At 36.8% G+C, this 23,953-nt stretch overlaps 1 protein-coding gene across 1 annotated transcript; it reads left to right on the forward strand.

The window, feature by feature from the left end:
* Positions 1–8,764: 8,764 nt before the first annotated feature.
* Positions 8,765–23,937, forward strand: LOC131144193 (UBP1-associated protein 2A). Its single transcript, XM_058092660.1, has 2 exons — positions 8,765–10,732; positions 23,616–23,937. Exon 1 carries the CDS (start codon positions 9,210–9,212, stop codon positions 10,725–10,727), a length of 1,518 nt encoding a protein of 505 aa, XP_057948643.1. The 5' UTR covers positions 8,765–9,209; the 3' UTR covers positions 10,728–10,732; positions 23,616–23,937.
* Positions 23,938–23,953: the final 16 nt, after the last annotated feature.

Here is a 23,953-nt window from a genome sequence, read left to right on the forward strand (position 1 = left end):
ATTACATGAGTTGATTTTTTTTTATGTTGCATATTTCACGAAAATATGAATAAAAATAAGATTTTCATGATATTATTTTAATTGTAAAAATTATATAATAAAAATGTTTTTAAAACCCCTTATGGCTCAGATGATACAAAAATTACGAATGTTCAGTATCGCAGCTTAAAATTTAAACGGATCAGAGTGCACCCACACTATTTACAGAGTGATTTTATATGGTAGTTGTAACGCCTCAAACCCGTCGCGTGGTGCTCGGAGTGCTATGAGAATGACACACATCTCTGATACCATTAATGCAGCGGAAAAAAAAAAAAAAAAACAACCTCGAACATAATATACCAGAGTTCTATAATTATACATCATCAAACTAATTTCACACATCCACGTTCTCTATAATACAAAACCTAATAGAAATTAAATAAAACATAAAACTAAAACATAATCGTTTAAGTCTCACTCACAAAACTACCCCGCCTTGGAGCTATCTAAGCTCGATATCTTGGATAACCTGAACAGATTTAACATATAACGTGAAGAGACACCTCTCAGTAAGGAAGAAATAGTTTATAATAGTGTGTGGCTGAAGTGTTTAATATACAATTAAAATATCTATCCAAAGTGCATCCACGATCCGCAAGTAACCCAAAATATAGTGTCCATAATCACACAAAGTCAACAACTTTGCCAACTAATCACATTTCTCAATCATCAATATTTTATTGGTAACTCCCGAGAATTGAGAAATCTACTTGCACATACAAGTAGTTTCCCTCTGCTCTAGTGCTAACACTAGGTCACTCACCTTTCTTAGTAAGCCCTCGGGTTATGTGCTCAGGTAAAGTCATCTAGAATAGGGAAGATCACCCACCCATACAAGTGGCTTCCCTCTACTCTAGTACCCACAATTAATTACCAAAGTACTCGCCTTTCTCAGCAAGCTCTCTGGTGGAGTAATCTACTTTACCCAAATACTTAATTAATCAAAGTCATACTTATACCCATATCACAATCAATCCACGTAGAATATTCACACAGTTTCCAATTTTTTTACCCACACATGGTTTACATCAACATAGAAATCGTCCACACAGGATCCTAACAAATTACAGCAGAAATGTCCACACAAGACTGGTCCACATAGGACTAACCAAATCATAGCATAAATGTCCACACATGATTGGTCCACACAAGACTAACCAAATCATAGCATAAATGTCCACGCAGGACTGGTCCACACAGGACTAACCAAATCACAGCATAAATGTCCACACACGATTGGTCCACACAGGACTAACCAAATCACAGCAGAAATGTCCACACAGGACTAACCAAATCACACAGCATACAAAATAACACTTTGTTCATGGTACATAGGTAAACAACCACCTCATACCACTGCCAATGTTTACCTCCCAATATAAACGTTCATATAACGACCTCCTCATACCACTGCCAACATTATATGACGGTTATACCAGCTACGATACAATGACCTCCTCATACCACTGGCAACGCTATATCGTAATTTACATGAACCACAATCGAATCAACAGAAATCAATCATTCAAGATACCCAAGAATTCACCACAATATACCCAACATCAGCATATTCAGTCAGTCAGAATTTCGCAATCAACAACATTCACATTCTCAATAATTCCTCATTCCACATTATTCACAATCATTTATTTATAAAAAAAAATTGGTTTCAACCACACGATTTTTCCCAATATAATTTCTCTATCTAAAAACAATATTTTCAATACTAGCAAGGTTTAGAAAATTATACCTGCATATATGTAATTTCAGATGCAAAACTAGTCCTTCAAAATTGTTAAAAGGCCATTATAAAATATTTCCCCTTACTTGCTCCTCAAAATTCGACCCAAAATCAACAAAACAAGACCCTATAATTCTGAAATTTCAGATTACTCAAATCTTAGCAAAAACACCCTTATAACACTTCCTAGGCTCCAAATGATAATATTTGTTAAGGAAATTCCAAAATAATCACTTACCTTGGTTTTGGGATGTTTCCTAAACTACTCATACCAATGATTCACTCTGCCTATGTTGCAAAGAATCTTCCCAGGGGTCTCTTGGTAGCTTCCGATCGTCGAATCGAGCTAAATTTGGCCCGGAATCGAAGAGAGAAGGTGGAAGGGCCGAAATTCCTAGAGAGAGAGAGAGAGGACATGCAAGAAATTGAAGCTAAAATGAAAAGAATCCACTATTTATACAAAGGGATTCTACGATGAGACACGTCAATTCGTCGACGAGACAACCAACTTGTCGACGAATTTCAGTCATGTAAAGAACCCCTCTTGGTAATTCCTCGTTGACGAGACACGTCGATTCGTCGACGAGACCAGTTTATTCGTCGATGAATGTTTGCTACCACCTTTTTCGAATTTGTTATTCCTTCCCTTTCTATCTTCCTTATTATCTTAAATTATTTAAAATTTCCCGGGTTGTTACATTCTTCCCCCTTAAAAAGAATTTCGTCCTCGAAATTCGTTAATCACCCATTTACACACCAAGAAGCTAACTAATCACATTTACGAATTTCAAACAATTCAAATATATGCAACATCAAATCACATAAAGTCAAACAATATTAATACACATACTAACATAAACGTATTGCCTGGGCCCCTAGTGTTGCCCTCTTCAGGCGTACCCAACATATAGACATGAGCCGGGTCTCTGCTGTCGCGAGGCACCAGATTGTTCCTTTGATTTTGATTTTGGTTCGAGGCTAGTGCATTATTCGGCGATTCTCGACATTCCTGAGCTATGTGACCCTGTTTGCCGCACTTGTAGCATATAACACTTCTACCCCGACATTCTCCCCAATGCCGCTGATTACATCTAGGGCAATGGGGGTGTGATGAGTCGCCCTGCCGTCCCCGATCACTTCTTTTTGACCCCTGACCTGCTATATCTCTGTCTCCCTCCATGACCCTTTTTTGACATTTGTTTGAGATCATGGATACGCAAGCCTCTTCCTTCGTTCTGATGCTTCCGTACCCCTCTGCAGACTCGACTCTGCCACCATAGCTTTCTCCACCAACTTCGTGAAGTCTTGAATCTACAAACACGCCATATGCTCATGGATCCTCTGATTCAAGCCCCTCTCAAACCACCTCACCTTCTGATATTCATTTGGAACCACAAAAGGTGCAAAATGAGATAACTCCAGAAATTTAGTAGCATACTACTGAATTGTGAGGCGCCCCTGCGTCAAGCTAAAAAATTCTTCCGCCTTTGCATTTCTAGTGGTGGCGGGAAAATATCGGTCATAGAAAACCTGCTTGAAGCGACCCCAGGTCATTGCTATTGGTATCGCTCGTTGTTCCTCTAATAATTTCATCGCATGCCACCATTGTTCAGCTTCTCCGACCAGCTTGAAAGTGGTGAAGAGGACCTTCTGCTCCTCGGTACAATTCAGCACAACAAGAATTTTCTCCATTTCTTGCATCCACATCTCAACCTTAATTGGATCGGTGCCACCCTCAAAAGACGAGGGTTTCATACATGTAAACTAATCAATGGTGCAACCCTGGTGCACTGGTGGATAGCTTGTTTCCCCAAAATCCCGTCTTATTTCTTCCCTAACCTAATGAGCTATTCCTCGTAACAACTAAGAGGTGTCAACCTCGTCCCCTCTGGAAGCTCCCATTTCGCTTCCTCCTCCTTCATCCACGCCCTTGCCTCTAGGATCCATCCCTGAATATAAATGTACAACAAAGGCAATTTAGAATCTCCACATCTTTATATATTTGACATACACATCATAACAAAAAACCAAATTAATATCCATATCCTCAATTAAACATCCAACATCCATTTATCCACAATCATCTGAACTTCCAATATTTAAATTCCAAATCTCGGTTTCACAGCTCGAAAACATCACCATCAATGGATTTGTCATGGTTTTATGAAACCATTGATTGATTCAAAAAATCACAGAAGTCTGTCAAGGGATTTCTGCCTCCAAATTACAGAACAACCTCAAACTTCTATCAATACCCTAATCTACCCATTCCTACCCTCATTCAATTCAAACCTATACTTTGGTATTAATCCTCCTAAAGTCCGCAAGACCGTTATGCTCTGATACCATCTGTAATGCCCTGGACCCGCCGCGTGGGGCCCAGAGTGCTATAAGAACGACACGTGTCTCTGATACAATTAACGCAGCGGAAAAAAAAAAAAAAAAACCTTGAACATAATATACCAGAGTTCTATAATTATACATCATCAAACTAATTTCACACATCCACGTTCTCTATAATACAAAACCTAATAGAAATTAAATAAAACATAAAACTAAAACATAATCGTTTAAGTCTCACTCACAAAACTACCCCGCCTTGGAGCTATCTAAGCTCGATATCTTGGATAACCTGAACAGATTTAACATATAACGTGAAGAGACACCTCTCAGTAAGGAAGAAATAGTTTATAATAGTGTGTGGCTGAAGTGTTTAATATACAATTAAAATATCTATCCAAAGTGCATCCACGATCCGCAAGTAACCCAAAATATCGTGTCCATAATCACACAAAGTCAACGACTTTGCCAACCAATCACATTTCTCGATCATCAATATTTTATTGGTAACTCCCGAGAATTGAGAAATCTACTTGCACATACAAGTAGTTTCCCTTTGCTCTAGTGCTAACACTAGGGCACTCACCTTTCTCAGTAAGCCCTCGGGTTATGTGCTTAGGTAAAGTCACCGAGAATAGGGAAGATCACCCACCCATACAAGTGGTTTCCCTCTACTCTGGTACCCACAATTAATTACCAAAGTACTTGCCTTTCTCAGCAAGCCCTCGGGTGGAGTAATCTACTTTAACCAAATACTTAATTAATCAATGTCACACTTATATCCATATCACAATCAATCCACGTAGAATATTCATACAATTTCCAATTTTTTACCCATATAGGGTTTACATCCACATAGAAATCGTCCACATAGGATCCTAACAAATTATAGCAGAAATGTCCACACAGGACTAACCAAATCACAACATAAATGTCCACACAAGACTAACCAAATCACAGCATAAATGTCCACATAGGACTGGTCCACACAGGACTAACCATATCACAGCATAAATGTCCACACAGGACTAACCAAATCACAGCATAAATGTACACACAGGACTGGTCCATATAGGACTAACCAAATCACAGCATAAATGTCCACATAAGACTGGTCCACACAAGACTAACCAAATCACACAGCATACAAAACAACACTATGTTAATGGTAAATAGGTAAACAACCTCCTCATACCACTGCCAATGTTTACCTCCCAATATAAGCGTCCATATAACGACCTCCTTATACCACAGCAAACGTTATATCGTAATTTACATGAACCACAACCGAATCAACAGAAATCAATCGTTCAACATACCCAATAATTCACCACAATATACCCAACATCAGCATATTCAATTAGTCAGAATTTCGCAATCAACAACATTCACATTCTCAATAATTCCTCATTCCACATTATTCACAATCATTTATTTATTAAAAAAATGGTTTCAACCACACGATTTTTACCAATATAATTTATCTATCTAAAAACAATATTTTCAATACCAGCAAGGTTTAGAAAATTATACATGCATATATGTAATTTCATATGTAAAACTAGTTGTTTAAAATTGTTAAAAGGTCATTATAAAATATTTCCCCTTACCTACTCTTTGAAATTCGACCCAAAATAAAAAAAAATGAGACCCTGTACTTTAGAAATTCCAAATTGCTCAAATCTTAGAAAAACACCCTTATAACACTTCCTAAACTCCAAATGATAACATTTGCTAAGGAAATTCCAAAATAATTCACTTACCTTGGTTTTGGGATGTTTCCCAAACTACTCAGATAAATGATTCACTCCGCTCATGTTGTAGAAAATCTTCCCAGGAGTCTCGTGGTAGCTTCCAATCGTCGAGTCGAGTTAAATCCGGCCTGGAATCGAAGAGAGAAGGTGGAAGGGCCGAAATTCCTAGAGAGAGAGAGAGAGGACATGCAAGAAATTTGCGCTGAAATGAAAAGAATCCACTATTTATACACAGGGATTTGTAGACGAGACACGTCGATTCGTCGACGAGTCCTAGTATATAGTTCGTCGACGAGACAGCCAACTCATCGACGAATTTCTATTATGCGAAGAACCCCTTTCGGTTATTCCTCGTCGACGAGACACGTCGATTCATCGACGAGCTAAGAAGAACATTCGTTGACGAGACCAGTCTATTCATCGATGAATGTTTGCTGCCACCTTTTTCGAATTTGTTCTTCCTTCCTTTTCTATCTTCCTTATTATCTTAAATTATTTTAAAATTTCTTGGGTTGTTACAGTAGTGGATTTCTCCTAAGTGCACACTTGGGTCGGACTAGGGTTTAATAGGGAAAATCTCACTTAATGATAATGTACGTTGATTTAGTTTGACCGACTAGCCAATTAAGTCTAGTCTTCGGACCACATAATCTAGTTATATAGGTAAACATGACTTATGATTAATAGACCTAAGGGTGGTTTTTGCAGTATGTGTATATACATATTTAATTACGTATACAAAGCTATTAATTAATTGAAGGAAAATTATATGTTTATGTGAACGGGGGCATTTTTGTACCTAGATAATGATTTAATAAGGATATATATATATATATATATTCATGATTGAGTATTATAGTTATAATTTTAAAAGTTAAAAAGTTCAGTTTAACAGCTATAATATATGATAATAAAATTTTACTATTATAGATGATAGTAAAAGTTTTATACAGAAATTTTTAAATTTATATTTATTTTTAAAACAGTTTTGAAGTTATAGTATTAAATATTATTTTACGAAATTAAAATATTATGAAAACTCATTTTGACCACACACTAATAATAATCTTATTTACTTACTGAGTGTTGTCTCACCCCAATCATTATTTTACATTTAAGATCATTTTGAAAAGTGTACCAGAAATCTGGCGTAGCAAGTGCATGGGCGGGAATAGATAGAGCAGAGTAGAATAAAAATTTAGCATAATACAATTTACAATATGTTTGTATATTTTAGAATTTTAAAAATTTGCATTTTAATAGTTGAGACATATATTTGTAATAAAGCTAATTAGTGTTCTAGTAATAAAAATAATTTATATTTATTTGCGTCCGCTGAAAAATTTATATGTAGGAACCCACTCGAGTTCAGGTCCTTACATTATGTAGTTTCTAGTTTAAGATTTACTACAACCTCTCTTTGATACCAATTGAGAAGTAAGTTGTACTCCCAAGAGGGGGGTGAATTGGCTTTTTAAAATTTCTTTGGAAACTTTAATCTAGTATAACCCTTTTCAGATTAAATTAATTATAATCACACTTTAGCAAGAATTTTAGCAAGAAAGCTTTTGAAGAGTAGAAAATATTAAGCTTGAATGCTGATTGTAGGTATTGGTGTTTTTAATTCTTTGATTTAACTTGTATTTATAGATGGAAAAAGTTTAATTTTCGTATTCCCCAAGCTACTTGGAGTGTTTCCCAAGTTTTTATTAAGTTTGTGGGTCAAACAATCTATTTTGGAATCATTATTTTGTTGTTTTATTTTGAATTTTACAAAGGTCAGTGGCTTGATTTATCAAGGTTAGTCACTTGAGCTTATTCCGTTTTAGCAAAAATTCAAACTCAGAATGAGGTCAGTCGCCTGAACTAGCAAAATTGCACAATTTTTGATTTTCAAGACTTTGATCCTTCAATTTTTAAAAAAACTTCAATGTAACTTAATTAAAGAACATTTTCCAGGGTTTTCAAAAATTGGGCTCTAAGTCAATAAAAGATTTCTAAGAGTTTCATTCATTTATATTGAAATGTTTGAAATATTTACATGATACTTCTTAAAAAAACTATGACTCTTCTAATCACTAAATCTTCATGTATAACTTCCATTCTTCATATTAAGCTTGACTTTAAGTTTTATCTTTAACTTCATAAGATCTTGTGTCATTAAACTTTTAACAAACTTTGTCAAATACTTTGATATTGGTCACTTGATTTACTTGATCTTTATATGTGAGTTACCTGAAACATTATCACTTAATCAAATATGTTAAGTTTTCATGATTTCTTATTATCAAAATAAGATTTGTAAGCTTTGTTTAGGCTAATAGAGAACAACTTTTTTGAGAATTGCCTTAGTCTTTGATGGAGCGATTGAAAAATAGAACCATCTAATTTGATTCGTTCTCAATCGCCATGAGATAATCATCTTAGGGTGATCCTTTTGTCAACGGATAGTCTTATTAAACTTGGATTCGAATCCTACTAAGAGGTCCATTAGAGATCAGAAATTGTTGAAGAAACAATATGATGTTTCTTTTGTCCCTTCCCGGCGATCGGAAAATAAAGAAATGGTTAATATTTTATTAACATTTTTACCGTAAAGATTTTATCAATTTAAAAAATAAAGAGTACATAATTGAAACAAAGAGTTGAATCATATAGGATTGGATGATGGACTTTTGAAAATTGAGTTGATCATTAGCTTATGATAGGGGATTGACCATTGACTTAGATGCCAACTTAATAGTTTGTCGAATCTCTAATGAAGATTTCGGATGGCAATTGCAAAACTTAAATGAATTTAATGGGAAAAAACATAAAATTTGGTGAGTAATTCAAGTGATGAAGCTAGTAACTATTCTTGTAATTAACCTAAAAATCCAAAGGCCGGATTCATCAAACGCCTTCGAACTGTATAAAAGACCCACAACCGTACGTAGTTGACCCGAAACAACAACGACCATGAAGTTGGCCTTGATTACCCGACCATTGGTAGATTGAACGGGCGAAGAATGTATGAGCGAAGAAGATGATCCGCCATTGTTGCGAGCATGGATGGAGACGAAGAGGTTCATTTGGTTAAACTCCGCTGTGGAAGAAATTTGCGTACATGACGATGACTTTTCTGGGGAGCAGCGTACGCTGTACAGTATTTAATATTATTATTTTGGGAAAGTCCAACTTTTAAGGCCAAATTATTTGCTGTTCAACCCCTTAAGCCTTCCATCTGAGACGCTGCGTCGTCCCTACTCCAAACCCTAACCCCTCCTGAGGCTCCTCAAATCTCCTCACTTGTTGCATCTACAGATACACGCCTGCTTGGAAGGCTCATAGCAATGGCGAAGAAGCGAAAGCTCGAGAACAAATCCTCAGAGCCAACAGAAACTCCCCAAAGGCAGCGGCGGCGGCGCCAACAACAGTCACAGGCGCAGCCGCAGCAAGAAGAGAAACAAAACACATACATAGAAGAGGAAGAGGAAGAGGAAGAGGAATTTGAAGATTATGGCGTGGAAGAAGCAGAAGCAGAAGAGTACGAAGAAGGAGAAGGAGAAGAGTACGAAGAAGAAGAGTACGAAGAAGAAGAAGGAGAAGAAGAAGAAGACGATGAAGAAGAAGAAAAGGAGGTAGCGAATACCAATAATCCAACGTTTTTAGTCTCTTCATCATCAGCCTCAGATGCTGCAAATCGAGATGATGGTGACGCGGATGAGCCCATCCAGAAGGTTCTAGAACCACTCAGTAAAGATCAGCTCGTGAATCTCCTCCGCGAAGCTGCTGAGAAGCATGCCGATGTAGCCGATCGCGTGCGCAAGGCGGCCGATGAGGATCCCGTCCACCGCAAGATTTTCGTGCATGGTCTAAGCTGGGACACCACTGCCGAGATCCTCATCAGCGCGTTCAGGCAGTACGGTGAGATTGAGGACTGCAGGGCCGTGTGCGACAAGATCTCCGGCAAATCCAAGGGCTACGGATTCATCCTCTTCAAGACTCGCAAAGGGGCCCGCGAGGCACTCAAGCAGCCCCAGAAGAAGATCGGCAGTCGAATGACTGCGTGTCAATTGGCGTCAATTGGTCCCGTGCTGGCTACAGCCGCTGCTCCTGTGGTGCAGGCTCAGCCGGTGTCAGAATTTACGCAGAGGAAGATATATGTGAGCAATGTGTCGTCGGATTTGGATCCCCAGAAGTTGTTGACCTTCTTTTCCAAGTATGGCGAGATTGAGGAGGGTCCGCTGGGGCTTGATAGGCAGACCGGGAGACCGAAGGGGTTTTGCCTATTTGTGTACAAGATGATAGAGAGCGCAAAGAAAGCTTTGGAAGAGCCTCACAAGAACTTTGAAGGGCACGTTTTGCATTGTCAAAAGGCTATTGATGGTCCTAAGCCGGGCAAGTCTCAGCATCCTCAACATAATAACGCCCAAAAAAATCCCCCGTTTCAAAGGATTGAAAACCCTAATTTCATTGGTTCAGCAACTACTGGACCAGTGGCTGGACCAGGCCACTTGATGGCACCCTCAGCCCCGGGGATTGGTTTGAACCCAGCAGCGGCACAAGCCTTGAACCCGGCAGCGCTTGGTCAGGCGCTGACAGCTTTGCTTGCAACTCAGGGAACTGGGTTAGGGCTCCCGCACCTGCTTAGCACGCTAGGTTCAGCAGGGGTGGGCCAGGGTGTCCCTGGTGCAGGCCATGGAATGCAAGTGGGGTATGGAAACCATGGTGCGGGTAGTAGTATCGGAGGGTATGTAAGTCAAGGTGTGGGTGGGTATCCCAATCAACAGATGGGACAGGGAGGTTCTAGTAGGTCGCAGCATGATGTTGGGTATATGAGTGGCGTTGCACAGTACATGGGTCAGTAGTAGAGGTATACCCTTCTTAGTTACTCTTAACTTATTCAAATTTTTACTTGATTTACTTCATTTTGTTTGTTATTAATGTTTCAAAACATGTTTTTTAACCTCAAAATTTTAATGTCTTTTATGATTCCTTTTTTAAAAGAGCATTGTTTTGGAATTAGGGTTGTGAAAAGTTGACAAAAGATTGGCAGAAGAGGTAGTTTGCAATTTTATGATATTTATAATTTTTGGTATGGGCTTGAGAATTTTATTAGGGATGTCTAGAATGCAATTTATTGAACCTAATGGTTGTTTTTTGTTTTTGAAATTTGAGTATTGGTTTAATTATTCGAAACTATTAACATATCTAGAAGTTTCAATTTTAGGTTAGTAAGAAATTTCTTATCATTTTATGACTTTGTAGGGTCCAATGTTTCTAACCAACCTCATTCATTTTGATAAAAAAATGTTTGCAGAATAAAAGTTTTCATGCATTTTTTTTTATATTGCCGGGTGTCCTACGCTTATGCACCAGGCTAATCCCACGCCTACGCCAGTCGTGCCCTCGACCAACACGTAGGAGGTAAATTGCGGATGTGCGCTGCAGGTGGCAGGGTTCGAAGTCATTTTATTCTTATAATTAGTTTTCCTCACATGCTTTGCTTTGGTTTGTGTGTGATGGCTGAGGACATTTGGCTGCAAAAATCAGCTAAGAAAGTAAAACTTAGGCTAAAGCCTATAGGAAATAGGGTTAAGAAGTGAAAATGCTCTCAATATTTGTTGTTATGAAGAATACAACCTCTTATGGTCTGTCCTAAAGGGTTACTTATGCTAGAATTATAGTAGCTCTTTAATAGGCTTTAATTACCATTAAACCCCATCTAGTTATAGTTATGTAATATCATAAACCACTCACATCTAGTCATGTGGCTGCTAAATACTAAAAGAAATGCTAGTACTAAACAAGGGCCATAATAACATATTAGAGAAATGAGAGAATGATTTAAAAATGATTAAAATTGAAGGTTGCTAGTGAACTAGCACTGTAGCAGCGTGAGTGCTATAGTAGCGTGAATAGTACGCTCTAGGTAGAGCTTTATTACAGCTGGGTCGAATTGGGTGCTTGAACTTGACTCGGGTAAAAAATTTTAAGCTAGAGAACTTGATTTGAGATCTTATTGATGTTAGAATTGTTAAACTCGATTGTGTTGGTTATAAAATAATATTAAATATGTACAAAACTTGAAATGTATATAAAATATATAATATATCCAGTATATAATATATCCCCCATATATATATATATATATATAAGTGAGTAAATATATCCTTATCTTTTAAAAGAAAGACAAAACATTCTTAAAAGAAAGTAAATTAAATCAAACTTGGGTAAAATTACATTTAAAGTGTCTATTTAGATGAAACTTCTATAAGTTTGTTTGGGTGGAGCCAAAAGAAAAGTGGAAAAGATCGGAAAGACTTAGAAAGGCTTTAGAGCTCCATCAATCATGAAGGGAAGGGTTTAAAGAGGGTGTTCTTAATTAGGGTTTCTTTTTGGTTTCTATTTTCCTTTGTTTTTATTTTTTATTTTTATTTATATTTTTTTCCCCTACCTTTAGGATCTCTTGTCTTATCCTAGATTGTACTTTTCTCCCTTCTCTTTCTTAATATATTTCATTTGCTATAAAAAGTGTCTATTTTAGATAAATTACTGTTTGTACCTGAAAGAAAAAAAACTACAGTTGTTTTAAAAAGTGAAATAAACTAGCAGCACACACACACACACACACACACACACACATATATATATATATATATATATATATATATATATATATAAGTACGAACAAGCATTTGTGGACAAAAATGTCATTATATCTTGAAAATAAGACAAAACATTCCTAAAAAAGTAGATTTAATAAAAATTTGATAAAATTGCATTTAGAAGGTTTGTTTTAGTTAATGTTTGAACCTAAAGGAAGAAACTTCATTTGGTTAAAAAAATGAAATAAACTAGTGTGTGTGTGTACATATAATTTGTATGAATAAAGTTAATTTGTATGAATAATGTTAATCTTTTTGTAGGCAAAATATTATCATTTTTGAAAAGTGAGGCAAAACATTTCTAAAAGAAATTTAATTCAACAAATTCCATAAATTACATTTAGAAATTTTTTTTTAATTAGGTTAAGCTTTGAACCTAAAAAATCTAGTTGTTAAATATTGTTTAAAAAATAAAGTAAATCTAATGGTAGTATAAATGCTAAATAAAAGGTATATCTTAAAATAAAATAGATAAAAATCCTTTGACGTCTCTATATCTATGTGGTGTCATAGTAGTATCTAATGTCTATGTTTGTTTCTATAGTTTTAAACAACATATAAATTTTTATAAATAACTTTGAATATTCTTGCTTTAAGATTTGTAAACTTTATTATGACAAAACACTACTTATTTGTTTCTAAAATATTTATAACTAAGAATTATTAAAATATTTTACACAAGATTGTTCACGTGCAACCATGTGTAGAACACGTGGCATATTCTCTAGTATAATATAAAAATAATAAAATTACAAAATTGATTAAAGTTGATTAGGCATGTGATTATTATTGGAAGCCTCAAACTCAACCCGTTAGACTAATAAAGTAGCTCAAGCTTGGGTCTAACCTGAATAGAATTAAGCTGAGTCAACCCAAAATTGAGTTTTTTGAGTAGCTTGTGAGCTGGCTTGACCCATCCATAGTAGTAGCCTTGCTCTTGCATTAGTCTCCTTGTCAGTGTTGCTGAAAAAACCTTGATATTTATTTCTAGGAAAATCTTAAGTCATCGTGTGCAATACAAACCCTGGTGCTTTCACATTTTGGATCATAGTTGTACGAAGCATGAGCACTTGCATGAAGACAAGGAGATGTAGAAGATTCAAAGGTTAAGAGCATCTATGTCAATTATATATAGTAGTAAAAATGTACATGTATAAAATATAAAATGCAAGCTAACATGCAATGTTTTTAAAAAGAAACATGTCTAGCTCCAATGTATAAATTAATGTAATACACAAAAGTATTTTCACATAACTATGCCTAAGAAGTTGGGAAATTACATTTCCTATTCTATTCTAAACAACAAAATTCTAGATATATATAGTAGAAGATTCAAAGGTTAAGGGCATCTATGTCAATTATATATAGTGGCAAAAATGTACATGTATAAAATATAAAATGCAAGCTAACATGCAGTGTTTTTAAAAAGAAACATGGCTAGCTCCAATGTATAAATTAAGGTAATACACAAGTATTTTCACATAACTATGCCTAAGAAGTTGGGAAATTACATTTCCTATTTAATTCTAAACAATAAAATTCTAGATATATGGCCTAGTAAAAGTATTTTGATGTTTATAATGGAAGGAGGGAAGCTTTGTCACGATGCAAGTGAGATTTTGGCACGGTTGAATTGATGTTTTATCTAGATTTGGTGTCAAAAGTGCTGCATTGAGACCATGGTCTTAAATTTCCATGAAACACAATGTATTTTCACATAACTATGTCTAAGAAGTTGGAAAATTACATTTAAACTTCTTTCCTATTTTAATTCTAAACAATGAAATTCTAGATATATGGACTACTAAAAGTATTTTGATGTTTATAATGGGGGAGCGAAGCTTTGTCACAATGCAAGTAAGATTCTGTGACGGTTGGATTGATGTTTTATTTAGATTTGGTGTAAAAAGTGTTGCATTGAGACCATGGTCTTAAATTTCCATGAAATTGTTAAAATTACTCTTAGAATTTCTGCGTTTTCCATCACTGGAATCGAAGTGGCTGTCAGCCTCTGCCTTTAAAAATATCTATAGAAATTTCCACAAGTAATCTGAAATTTATTGATACTTTGTAATTTTAGCAAAGTTTTTTTTTTGGGGGAAATTTGACTGAAACAAAATTCTCCTGAAATAGAACTCTTGAGATTCAAACCCCAAAATTGAACTTAGATATTAGCTACAACAATTTATTTGACTTTCTATTTAGAATATATTTTTTATTTTCATATGAACTAATATTTAACTGATTTATGAATTTCATTTTTTTATTAATTAAAAATGTTTAATATGATTGCTGTGTTGCAAATATTGCTTCTTAAACACAATATTCATTGATCTATTTATTTTGTGGCATTTTAGTTCTTGGTCTTGTATTATCTTGTCTATTACTAGTTTATGAGATATGAAGTTTCATAAAAAATTCCATGCTTTACTAATAGTTTTTGTTGTGTTTTAAAGATCAAATTGAAATTGGGATCTTGAGGCTTGGAAGTGAGCTTGTGTTCCTTTGGGTATGTCTTCACAATCTTGATGGATAACTAAACACAAATTTGCATAGCCAGCAGTATAGGAGGAAGGATGCTCATGAAAAAGAAGCTGGACTAGTTGCATTGCTGTGCCTATGTTTTGTTTTAAGAATGAAGAGCACGAGAGACTGGCCTAGTGGTTAAAGGAGGAGAGAGGTGTGACGTCCTTGGTCGTGGGTGAAACCCAAACTACTCTGCAAGTTTGAGCTAGTGGGAGTAAGATGGCCATAGCAGAAAATAAACTACTTAGCTTTCATTGCTCGGAAAGTGCTTAGTGCCCCTAGTAGCGGTAGGCAAGGAGAGAATTGTAGTGATGATGCAAAGGATATAGATGTCAGACACTTTCCACTGGGACTTGTACATGGACTGAACAAAGTTGAACCATTTGACATATTCTTTCAGGACAGCATGAATGAAGGGTGTTTCTACTCTTCTAGGCATTCATGTTGAGGTTGTCAAAATCAATGACCTCTTATAATGCTTCAAACCGGGCTGCTTGACGTATCCCTTTCTTTAGTTAGGATCATGGGGTTGAGTATGAAGCCCTCACCTTGAGGGATCAAAACCTCCTTAGTGTCAGTGGATGGGTTGTGTGACAAACAATTGCCACTGACGCATCAATTATAGAGACCATCCCCATCCTCTTGGCTGTGCATGGGCATGGCCTGGTGACAAGGCTTTAGCCTGAAAGGAGGTTGGAATGGACTTGTCACTTGCCATTTGGATGAGGCTCGCAGAGGAAAAGGTTCGAACAAGTGGATTTATCTCGATGAGAAGCAATCTTGGATTGATGATATAAAAGACATGACTATTGGAGATGATGTTCAAGCGAGGCCAAAAGAAAGGCAAAAGAGTTTTTGAGGGCAATGGAGAATTTGAGTTTTGACTGTAGTGAAAAGGAAAAATGAGAGAGAGAAGTCCATTATAGGGGAAATACTGTTGGCAAGTTAAAAATGGAGACGTGTGTTTGCATGCGTGATTTTGTGGGCGAGACCTTTAAGGCAAACAATATGGTGAGAAGAACATGTCGGGAAGTTGAAAACTTTGCAATGGATTTGTGGTGGAGTGATTATCAACATCCCTCAATTAATATGAATATCTTTTTGCTTTTTAAGGAAAACATCATTGCCATATGATGTCTGGGGGAATTGCTTAGTCTCGACGGCAAGAGGGAAAGAGCAAACATATGAAGACTACATTGCCAGAGTTCTCAAATTACTGCTAGATGGGCTAAGAGCTATAGTGCAGCCCCTGTAGAACTTGGCTGGCTGGTTCACTTGCCATTCTGTCCATCTTGATTCTTGGTTGAATTAAAGAAACAAATAATTAAACCCACCCATGATTTCAGGTGGTTGATTAGATTGGGGGAAGATATTGAATCTAGATGAGGATATAGTTACAAAAATGAGAATGAGGACGGAAAGACAAAAGATATGGAGGAATCTTGGAAGATTGGCTCCAGGTTATAAATAGCAAAAGAGAAGAAGAGGTCTTTCAACAACTTCTCAACAACGGACCATTTACTCTTATCTAGTTTAGAGTCTAGTCTACCATAGTTTATCATTGTTTTTATTTTCTTGCAGTCATTTACTTTTCCCAGTAATTGTCCCTTTAATTTGATAGATTTACTGTCACCATTGTTAACCTTGGTTCAAGGTGTAACCATTTCTCAGCTTCAGTTAAAATCATTATTATTAAATTCTGGTAAAGGTATCTTGCCTATGCCAGTGGCTGACCTAATAAAAATGAATTACGTTTCTTGCCAAAGGGAATTAGGCTCTATAGGAGAGACATTAACCCTTGATCCATTGGAAGATGAGAGGGACAGCCAGGACCCACAGGAGCTTATAGACAAATTGGATTGCTCACTAGTTAATCTTTTAGGTTAGATTGTTATGGTTGTTGTCTCCCATAGAACCAATGAGAGGAAAAAGAAGAGAGTGGAAAAGAATTGCAAAAATTAGCCTTTACCATTAACTATGGTGTGGGGAAGCTTAAGAGAGTTAGGCGTAGTGTGGTGTTAGAAAGAAGATTTTGAGCTGGACTATTATGGCTCTGGGCTGCCGTGGTAAATGTCATCAGATTGAGGATATCATCGTTAAGATAGCCCCATACCTAGTTATGCTTCAGAGTCTAAATTAGAGGTGGTGGACGGTTTTCTTGTTAAGAGCATTTGGACTCTAGATTCAAAGATTGGGTCTGGTTAGCGTCCATGGGTTCCTTAAGGGGTTTTGTGATATATCGGGACACCAAATTTGCAAGCAAATTGTATGTTCTTATTGGTTCTCTTTCTGCTTCTATTCATTTAGATGTCAAAGGTAGGGGCCGATGGTGGTTTACCTCGGTCTATGGACTGAATAACCCTCGGTTGAGGGGCATCTTTTGGGATGAATTAACTGCAATTTTTGGGATGTGTTCCTCCCATTGATGTTTAGGGGGGGGGGGTGATTTTAATGTTTTTAGGTCCATTAATGAGAAGTTGGGAGGTTATAGAATCACCTCAAGCATGAGAGGTTTCGATACTTTGATTACGGAGTGTGATTTGAGGGATATTCCACTCTTGAATGCTCGATTTACTTGGTTTTCAGATGGCAATAGGACAGTGGTTACTAGGAATGATATGTTTCTGTTTACCATTGAATGGTAGGTGCTTTTCCCACCCTTGCTCTAGAAGTACGGCCTAGAGTGATTTCTGATCATTGCCCTTTGGTTCTTGAATCTAATCCTATTAAGTGGGGCCGTACTCCATTTAGATTTAAAAACATGTGGTTGAATCATTCGGATTTTCGGATCTTGGTTAGGAATTGGCGGGGCGACTGCACTACGGAAGGTTGGCAAGGTTTTTGTTTTATGAAAAAATTGAGATATGCAAAAGAGAAGTTAAGAAACTGGAATAACAAGACTTTTGAAGATGTTCAATCTAGAAAAAAATAATATTATTGTGGAACTGGGTGCTATTGATAGATTGGTTGAGGGACCTATTTTTGTGGACATTGTGGGTAGACGAGTCCAATTATCTAATGAGTTTGAACAAGTTGTTTTTAAAGAAGAGACTAGAATGAATTGGGTCAGGTATGGGGAATGTAATTCTAAGCTTTTCCATGGGGTGGCGACTGGTAGGAGCAGAAGGAACTTTATTAAAGAACTTGAGAATGATAGAGGAGAGGTTATTAATGATCCTAACCTCATTGCTGGCTTGATTACTGAATTTTACAAGAATATAATTTTAGAGAAGGATGAGGGTAGAGTTATGATTTAGGGGCTGGATTGGTGTTCTATATCAACTAATAAAGCTACTTGGCTAGAGAGACCTTTGAGGAAGAGGAGATTAAAAGCTCGATTTTTGAGATGGATGGAGAAAAGGCTCCTAGGCTAGATAGTTTTTCTATGGCTTTCTTTCAAGATAAATGGGAGACCTTGAAGGGAGACCTCTAAGTTTTCTTGAATTCTTTCACAATGGAGTGGTGGGGAGGAGTTTGAATTCCACTTTTATTACCTTGGTCCCCAAAATAGATGGTGCAGTTAAAGTCAAGGACTTTAGACCTAGTGGCTTGGTAATTACTAATTAGTGCCTATAAGATTTGACTAAGGTGTTATCTTAAAGGTTGGCTACTGTTTTTGGAGGAGGCAATCTCTCTCTGCCAAAGTGCTTTTAGAGGTAACAGATGGATCCTAGATGCTGCCTTGATAGCTAATGAGGTGGTTGAAGATTCTGTTCGTAGTAATAGTAGGGGTCTTGTGTTGAAATTGGATTTTGAGAAAGCTTATGATAGGGTGAGCTAGAGCTTCTTGGACAAGATTATGGCTGGAAAAGGTTTCAGTTTGAGGTGGAGGAATTAGATTAGAGGGTATCTATCTTCTGTGGTCTTTTTTGTCTTTGTAAATGGTGAGGCCAGGTCTTGGTTTTGTGCCTCCAGGGGTCTAAGATAGGGAGATCCTCTTTCTCCCTTTCTCTTTGCTATTGTGGTTGATGTCTTGAGTAGGATGATTGGGAGCGGTAGATAGAGGGTTGGTGGAGGGGATTAAGGTTGTCTATGAGAAATTGCATCATTTCTCATCTTCAGTTTGCAAATGATACTATTCTCTTCCGATCAGATAACATAAGCTGCTTCTCTAATTTGTTGACTATCTTATAGGTGTTTGGGCTGGAAATTAATTTCTCTAAGAGTGGTTTGGTGGGCCTAGGTATTAATATGGATTCTTTTGCTAGGCTAGCTGGTTGTGCTGTTTTGACTTGGCCTGTTACTAATTTAGTATCCCTCTTTGTGGTAATCCCAATGCAGACTCTTTTTAGGAGCTTATCTTTGAGTTAGTGGCTAGGAGACTGGGCAGATGAAAAGTAGCCTTCTTCACTTTAGGGGGTCGTATTACCCTTATCCATGCTTGTCTATCTTCTATCCCTTTGTATTACCTTTCTGTTTTAAGAATTGTGAGATTAGCAAGGAGGCTTGAGAAATTAATGAGGGATATCTTATGGTATAGTGGGGGAGGGGGTAGTAGAGATCATCTTGTAGGTTGGAAGACTTGATGGTCAAAAATATCTCTTTGATGGGGAAATGGTTATGGCGCTTTTGTGTAGAACCTAATTCTCTTTGACATAAGGTAATTTGTGGTAAATTTGGAATGCTACAAAATGGGTGGGATGCTAAAGTGGGAATTAACATTACTTATTCAAGTCTTTGGAAGTTTGTATCTCAGATTTATGATTATTTCCTTCCTAAAGTGCATTATATGGTGGGTAATGGGGAGTATATTCACTTTTAGGAGGACCATTGGATGGGGGAGATACCTTTGGCTAGTGCTTTCCTTTGTCTTTTTCGTTTATCAAATCTTCATGACACCCTGAGTTCTGCTTTTCTCCTTTTACAAGAAGATGAGCATTCTTGGAACTTTCATTTTGGGAGAAATCTAAATGAGAGAGAGATTAATGAGATGTTGATCAGGTTGCTTGATTCTTTTCATGTTCATTTGGGGAGTGATAATAGGGTTTGGAGTTTAGCTCCGTCTGGGGGAGTTCACTTGTAAATATTTTTTCACCTACTTGTGCTTCTACTGTGGATCCTTTTGCTTTGTATCCTTTGGAAGGATAAAGCTCCCTTGAAAATAAAAGCTTTCATTTCAACGGAGATACTTGAAAGAATTAATACCAATGATTTGCTTCAAAATTAGAGACCTACAAAGGCCCTGCCCCCCGACAGTTTTGTCCTTTGCATGAGGAGTGAGGAGACTTGTTCACTTCTCTTTCTTCATTGCCCTTTCATGTTGACTATTTGGAATAAGTTATTTGGTATATTTGGTGAAAATTGGGTCTGTCCATGCACTTTGAAGTCCTTTTATACCATAACTTTTAGGGGTTTTGGCAAAGGAAAGGATTGGAAAGCTCTATGGCGTTGCACTGTTATGGTTATTATTTGGTGTGTTTGGTTGGAGAGGAACACTAGAATATTCAAAGGTGTGGCTGCTACTAACAATTTGCTCTGGAGTAGAGTGGTATATCTTGAGTTGGTATGGGTGTCAGCGAATGGGCTTTTTTTTGGTGATGTTTCTCAGCAAGACTTGCAGCGGGATTGGTTGGCCCTTTCGTATTGAATTTAGTTCTCTGGTTTGGTTGCAATCTTTGTAACTAGCTTTTATTGATGTAAGGGGAGGATTTCTTATTCACCCTGTTTTTTTTTTTTTTCCCCTCTTTCTAATTTTCTGATGTATTCTCTCTCTTAATGCAATTCTTTGTTTATAAAAAAAAATGTATTCTTTATCCTTGTCTTGTGTATACGACAGGGCAGCTTACCCCGAGCTTGTGAATTCAATTCTCATATGAAAAATCCTCGTTTGCTGCCTTTGGAATTATTTACTTGAAGCATACAGCTTGATGTTAGAGGATGTCTCTCGGGGCATTTTTAATGCTCACACATTTAACAATTTTCTTCATCTTGTTGGTGTAATCTTGTCTTTATAGCTTCTTCTTTTGACCTTTTTGTTTTATGGAAAAAGAAATATGTTTCCAAAGAAGGAAGAGAGGTTACAACCTAAAAGGTGACCCAAAAAGAAAAAACAAAAAAGAAAAAAAATGCAAATAAAAAAAGGAAAAAGAAAAATGACGAAACCTAATTAAGAAAACCCCTCTTTAAACGACTGCCATCGTAATTCACTGAACACTGTAAGTTTGCTAATTTCTGGTAGCCTTTCCTATCCTTTCTTCCGCCCACATTTGGATGATCTTCCTTTCCTTGAGGGCCAGACGGCCATTGCCCCATTTCATCCATTAGTTGTTTGGCTTCTACATCCTTCCAATTAATTTCCTCCCCATGGGATTGACAAAATTCCATATTTACATTGCTTCTCTTTACCCATGCCATCTTCCTCAAAAATAGGAATTCCCTTCAATCTTTACATCAGAGATGAAGGCACAAACAACAGGTCGTTAAGTAACTCTTATGACTTGGGACATATAACATACTGTTCCCTGAATTCATCTAATAAATAGCCGTCATCACATGCAAATGACGTGCAATCTCACTCTTGACACCCCTCTCATCTGTTGATAATATCTCCCCATTATTTTTTCTCCTCGCCCTTGCTGATTTTTTTTTTTTTTTTCTCATTTGAGTTCTTCTTTTGAACGTTTATATCCAACCTTCAATGCTGCTCTGCAAGAATAAACCTTGCTGTGCCTTCCCTTATTACAGCTAATTCCCTCATCTCTATTCTGATTCCTCACATCATCCCCACAAACTTCCTCACCCTCCATATACCTATCCCCATCAATAGAAACTGAAGGATGCAGTTTAGCAAATCTCTTATCAATGTCACAATTTTCACCCACTAAGGAAGCAGATACATTAGCTGAATTTCCAGATTTCCCGAGCCAATTCCTGTCTTCTACTGAAATCAGCCCACTAAGACCCATGGATCCATTGTCCCTTGCTTTTGAAGTTGTTACTGCTTCCTTCTCCAATTGCACTTGGAAGGTATAAGCTGCTCTTTGTCTGCAAAGCAACAGTTGCCACCTTATTCGAGCAGCTAATTTGTCTGCATAAATAAATTCAGCTGCTTACACTTATTATGGGCCGGAACACTATTGGAAATAGTGGGCTGTGTCCATCGGGCCTATATGAGCCTGTGCTAACTAAAGCCTTCCTGTGATTCGAAAAAAAAAAAAAAAGGAAGAAGAAAATAATCTTTTAAAATACTCAAGAGCCTGGCCCAAATCCAATGTAATATTAATAATACCTTGCCCCGCTCCATGCCAGGCTCACACCATTCCACTTGAATTCATTTCCCTCACTTTCTACAAGGCCCACCCATTTCACTCCATCTTTGCCACACAGCTATTCTCCATAGAAAATTTAGCTGCCTCTGGATGGAACTTCATTCTCTCCAAATGTGTAGGGAGATGATGCACGATCAGCCCTCACAAGCAGCATTGCACCTCCACATCGAACTCAAGTCTGGTTCCTTCCTTCCATCATGACTTGGCTCCATCGAGCTTCACTCTATGCTCCCTCATCGACACTGCTGTTACAAGAATCTTTTTCCATTGTACGATATCCCTTAGCCAATGACACAAAATTCATTCACACACCCTTGCCACCCATCTCCTCTAGATCCAGCAGGAACAAAAGAAAACTGAAAAGCTTTACCTATACCCATCCCAACCTTCTCCAAAAAGTTCCTCTTTGTCATTGCTTGAATTGCAAGCCAATACCTGACATTACCAATTTGCATGCTTCGATAATCCCTTCCTAGTCTTCCAAATGCCAGCAACATTTCCTCCAATAACCATTGACACCAAAGACAACCTCACCAATTAATTCCAATTTTGGTTACATTTGAGTGCAAATAAAAACTCTCCAGTAAGGTTTTCCCTTCAATCTGGTCTGATCTTTTGCAAGCTTTAGTTGCTATGTGACAGGCTGAAGCACCAGCAGTCTTAGGGATGGGAGGGGTAGGGGAACAGGAATGGGAATGGGTTTCACTTTTTCCATAGTTTAAATGCTTATTTATATCTCAAATTCTAGAACTGAGTTTACCTGACCCTTATATGACATTGATCTGGGTTTGAGCATGAAGGGCTAGAAGAACCACTATTGCCTTCAGGGATAGTGGCCTTAACTTGTAATTCAATTCCTTTTGCAGGACTCATTATATTTGGTATTGCCACATCAATTTGGAGTTTTTTTGTTCGATTTTCGTGAGACCTTTTTTTAAAGTTTACACTGTAGTTTGTATTATTTTTTCAGATGCATTATTTTGTTTTTCTATAGAGGTGATTGTTGCATATATTTCAAATTGAAGCTTCCAGATATTTATTATTGTTCTGTAGCTAAACTAGTCACATTTTATCCATTTCTATTTCTATTTCTATTTCTATTTTTTACTAGCAGCATTCTTTTTTTTTTTTCTCTGAAATTTGAGGTTTAATTACTAACTGCATTAATAATTTTGCGAGTCTGATTTTAAAATTTCATTTGTTTACTTTGTCCACTGCTTTTAAAACATTTTGTTTCTGAAACCGTTTTTGTTTGGTAAAACTGGATTTTTTATGTTTCTTATTCATTTTGCAGATACAATAAGTGCATCAGTCTTTTAGTTCTGGCCTGATGAATCTTCTGAAGTTTAAGGAGCTGATGCAAATAACATCTTTATATTTATGATGAAATGTTTTGTGTTTACAAATGTCAGTATTGTAGTACTGTGAAAGGTTACTAGTTTTGTTGCTTTTTTCCTCCACATTTTTTTCCCAAAATAAAGTATTTTGAGTTCCAATATTTGGTTTAAAAGCTTTGGAAACAGCTAAGTAATTTCAAGTATGAACCTTGTGTGCTTTGGAGGGTGAATGTGATTGAAACACATTACTTATTTATTATTCTTTTTTGAATTGCCAAATCATATTTGAATGATG

Source organism: Malania oleifera, chromosome 12, assembly GCF_029873635.1.
Source record: "Malania oleifera isolate guangnan ecotype guangnan chromosome 12, ASM2987363v1, whole genome shotgun sequence".
Taxonomy (NCBI): Eukaryota; Viridiplantae; Streptophyta; class Magnoliopsida; order Santalales; family Ximeniaceae; genus Malania; species Malania oleifera.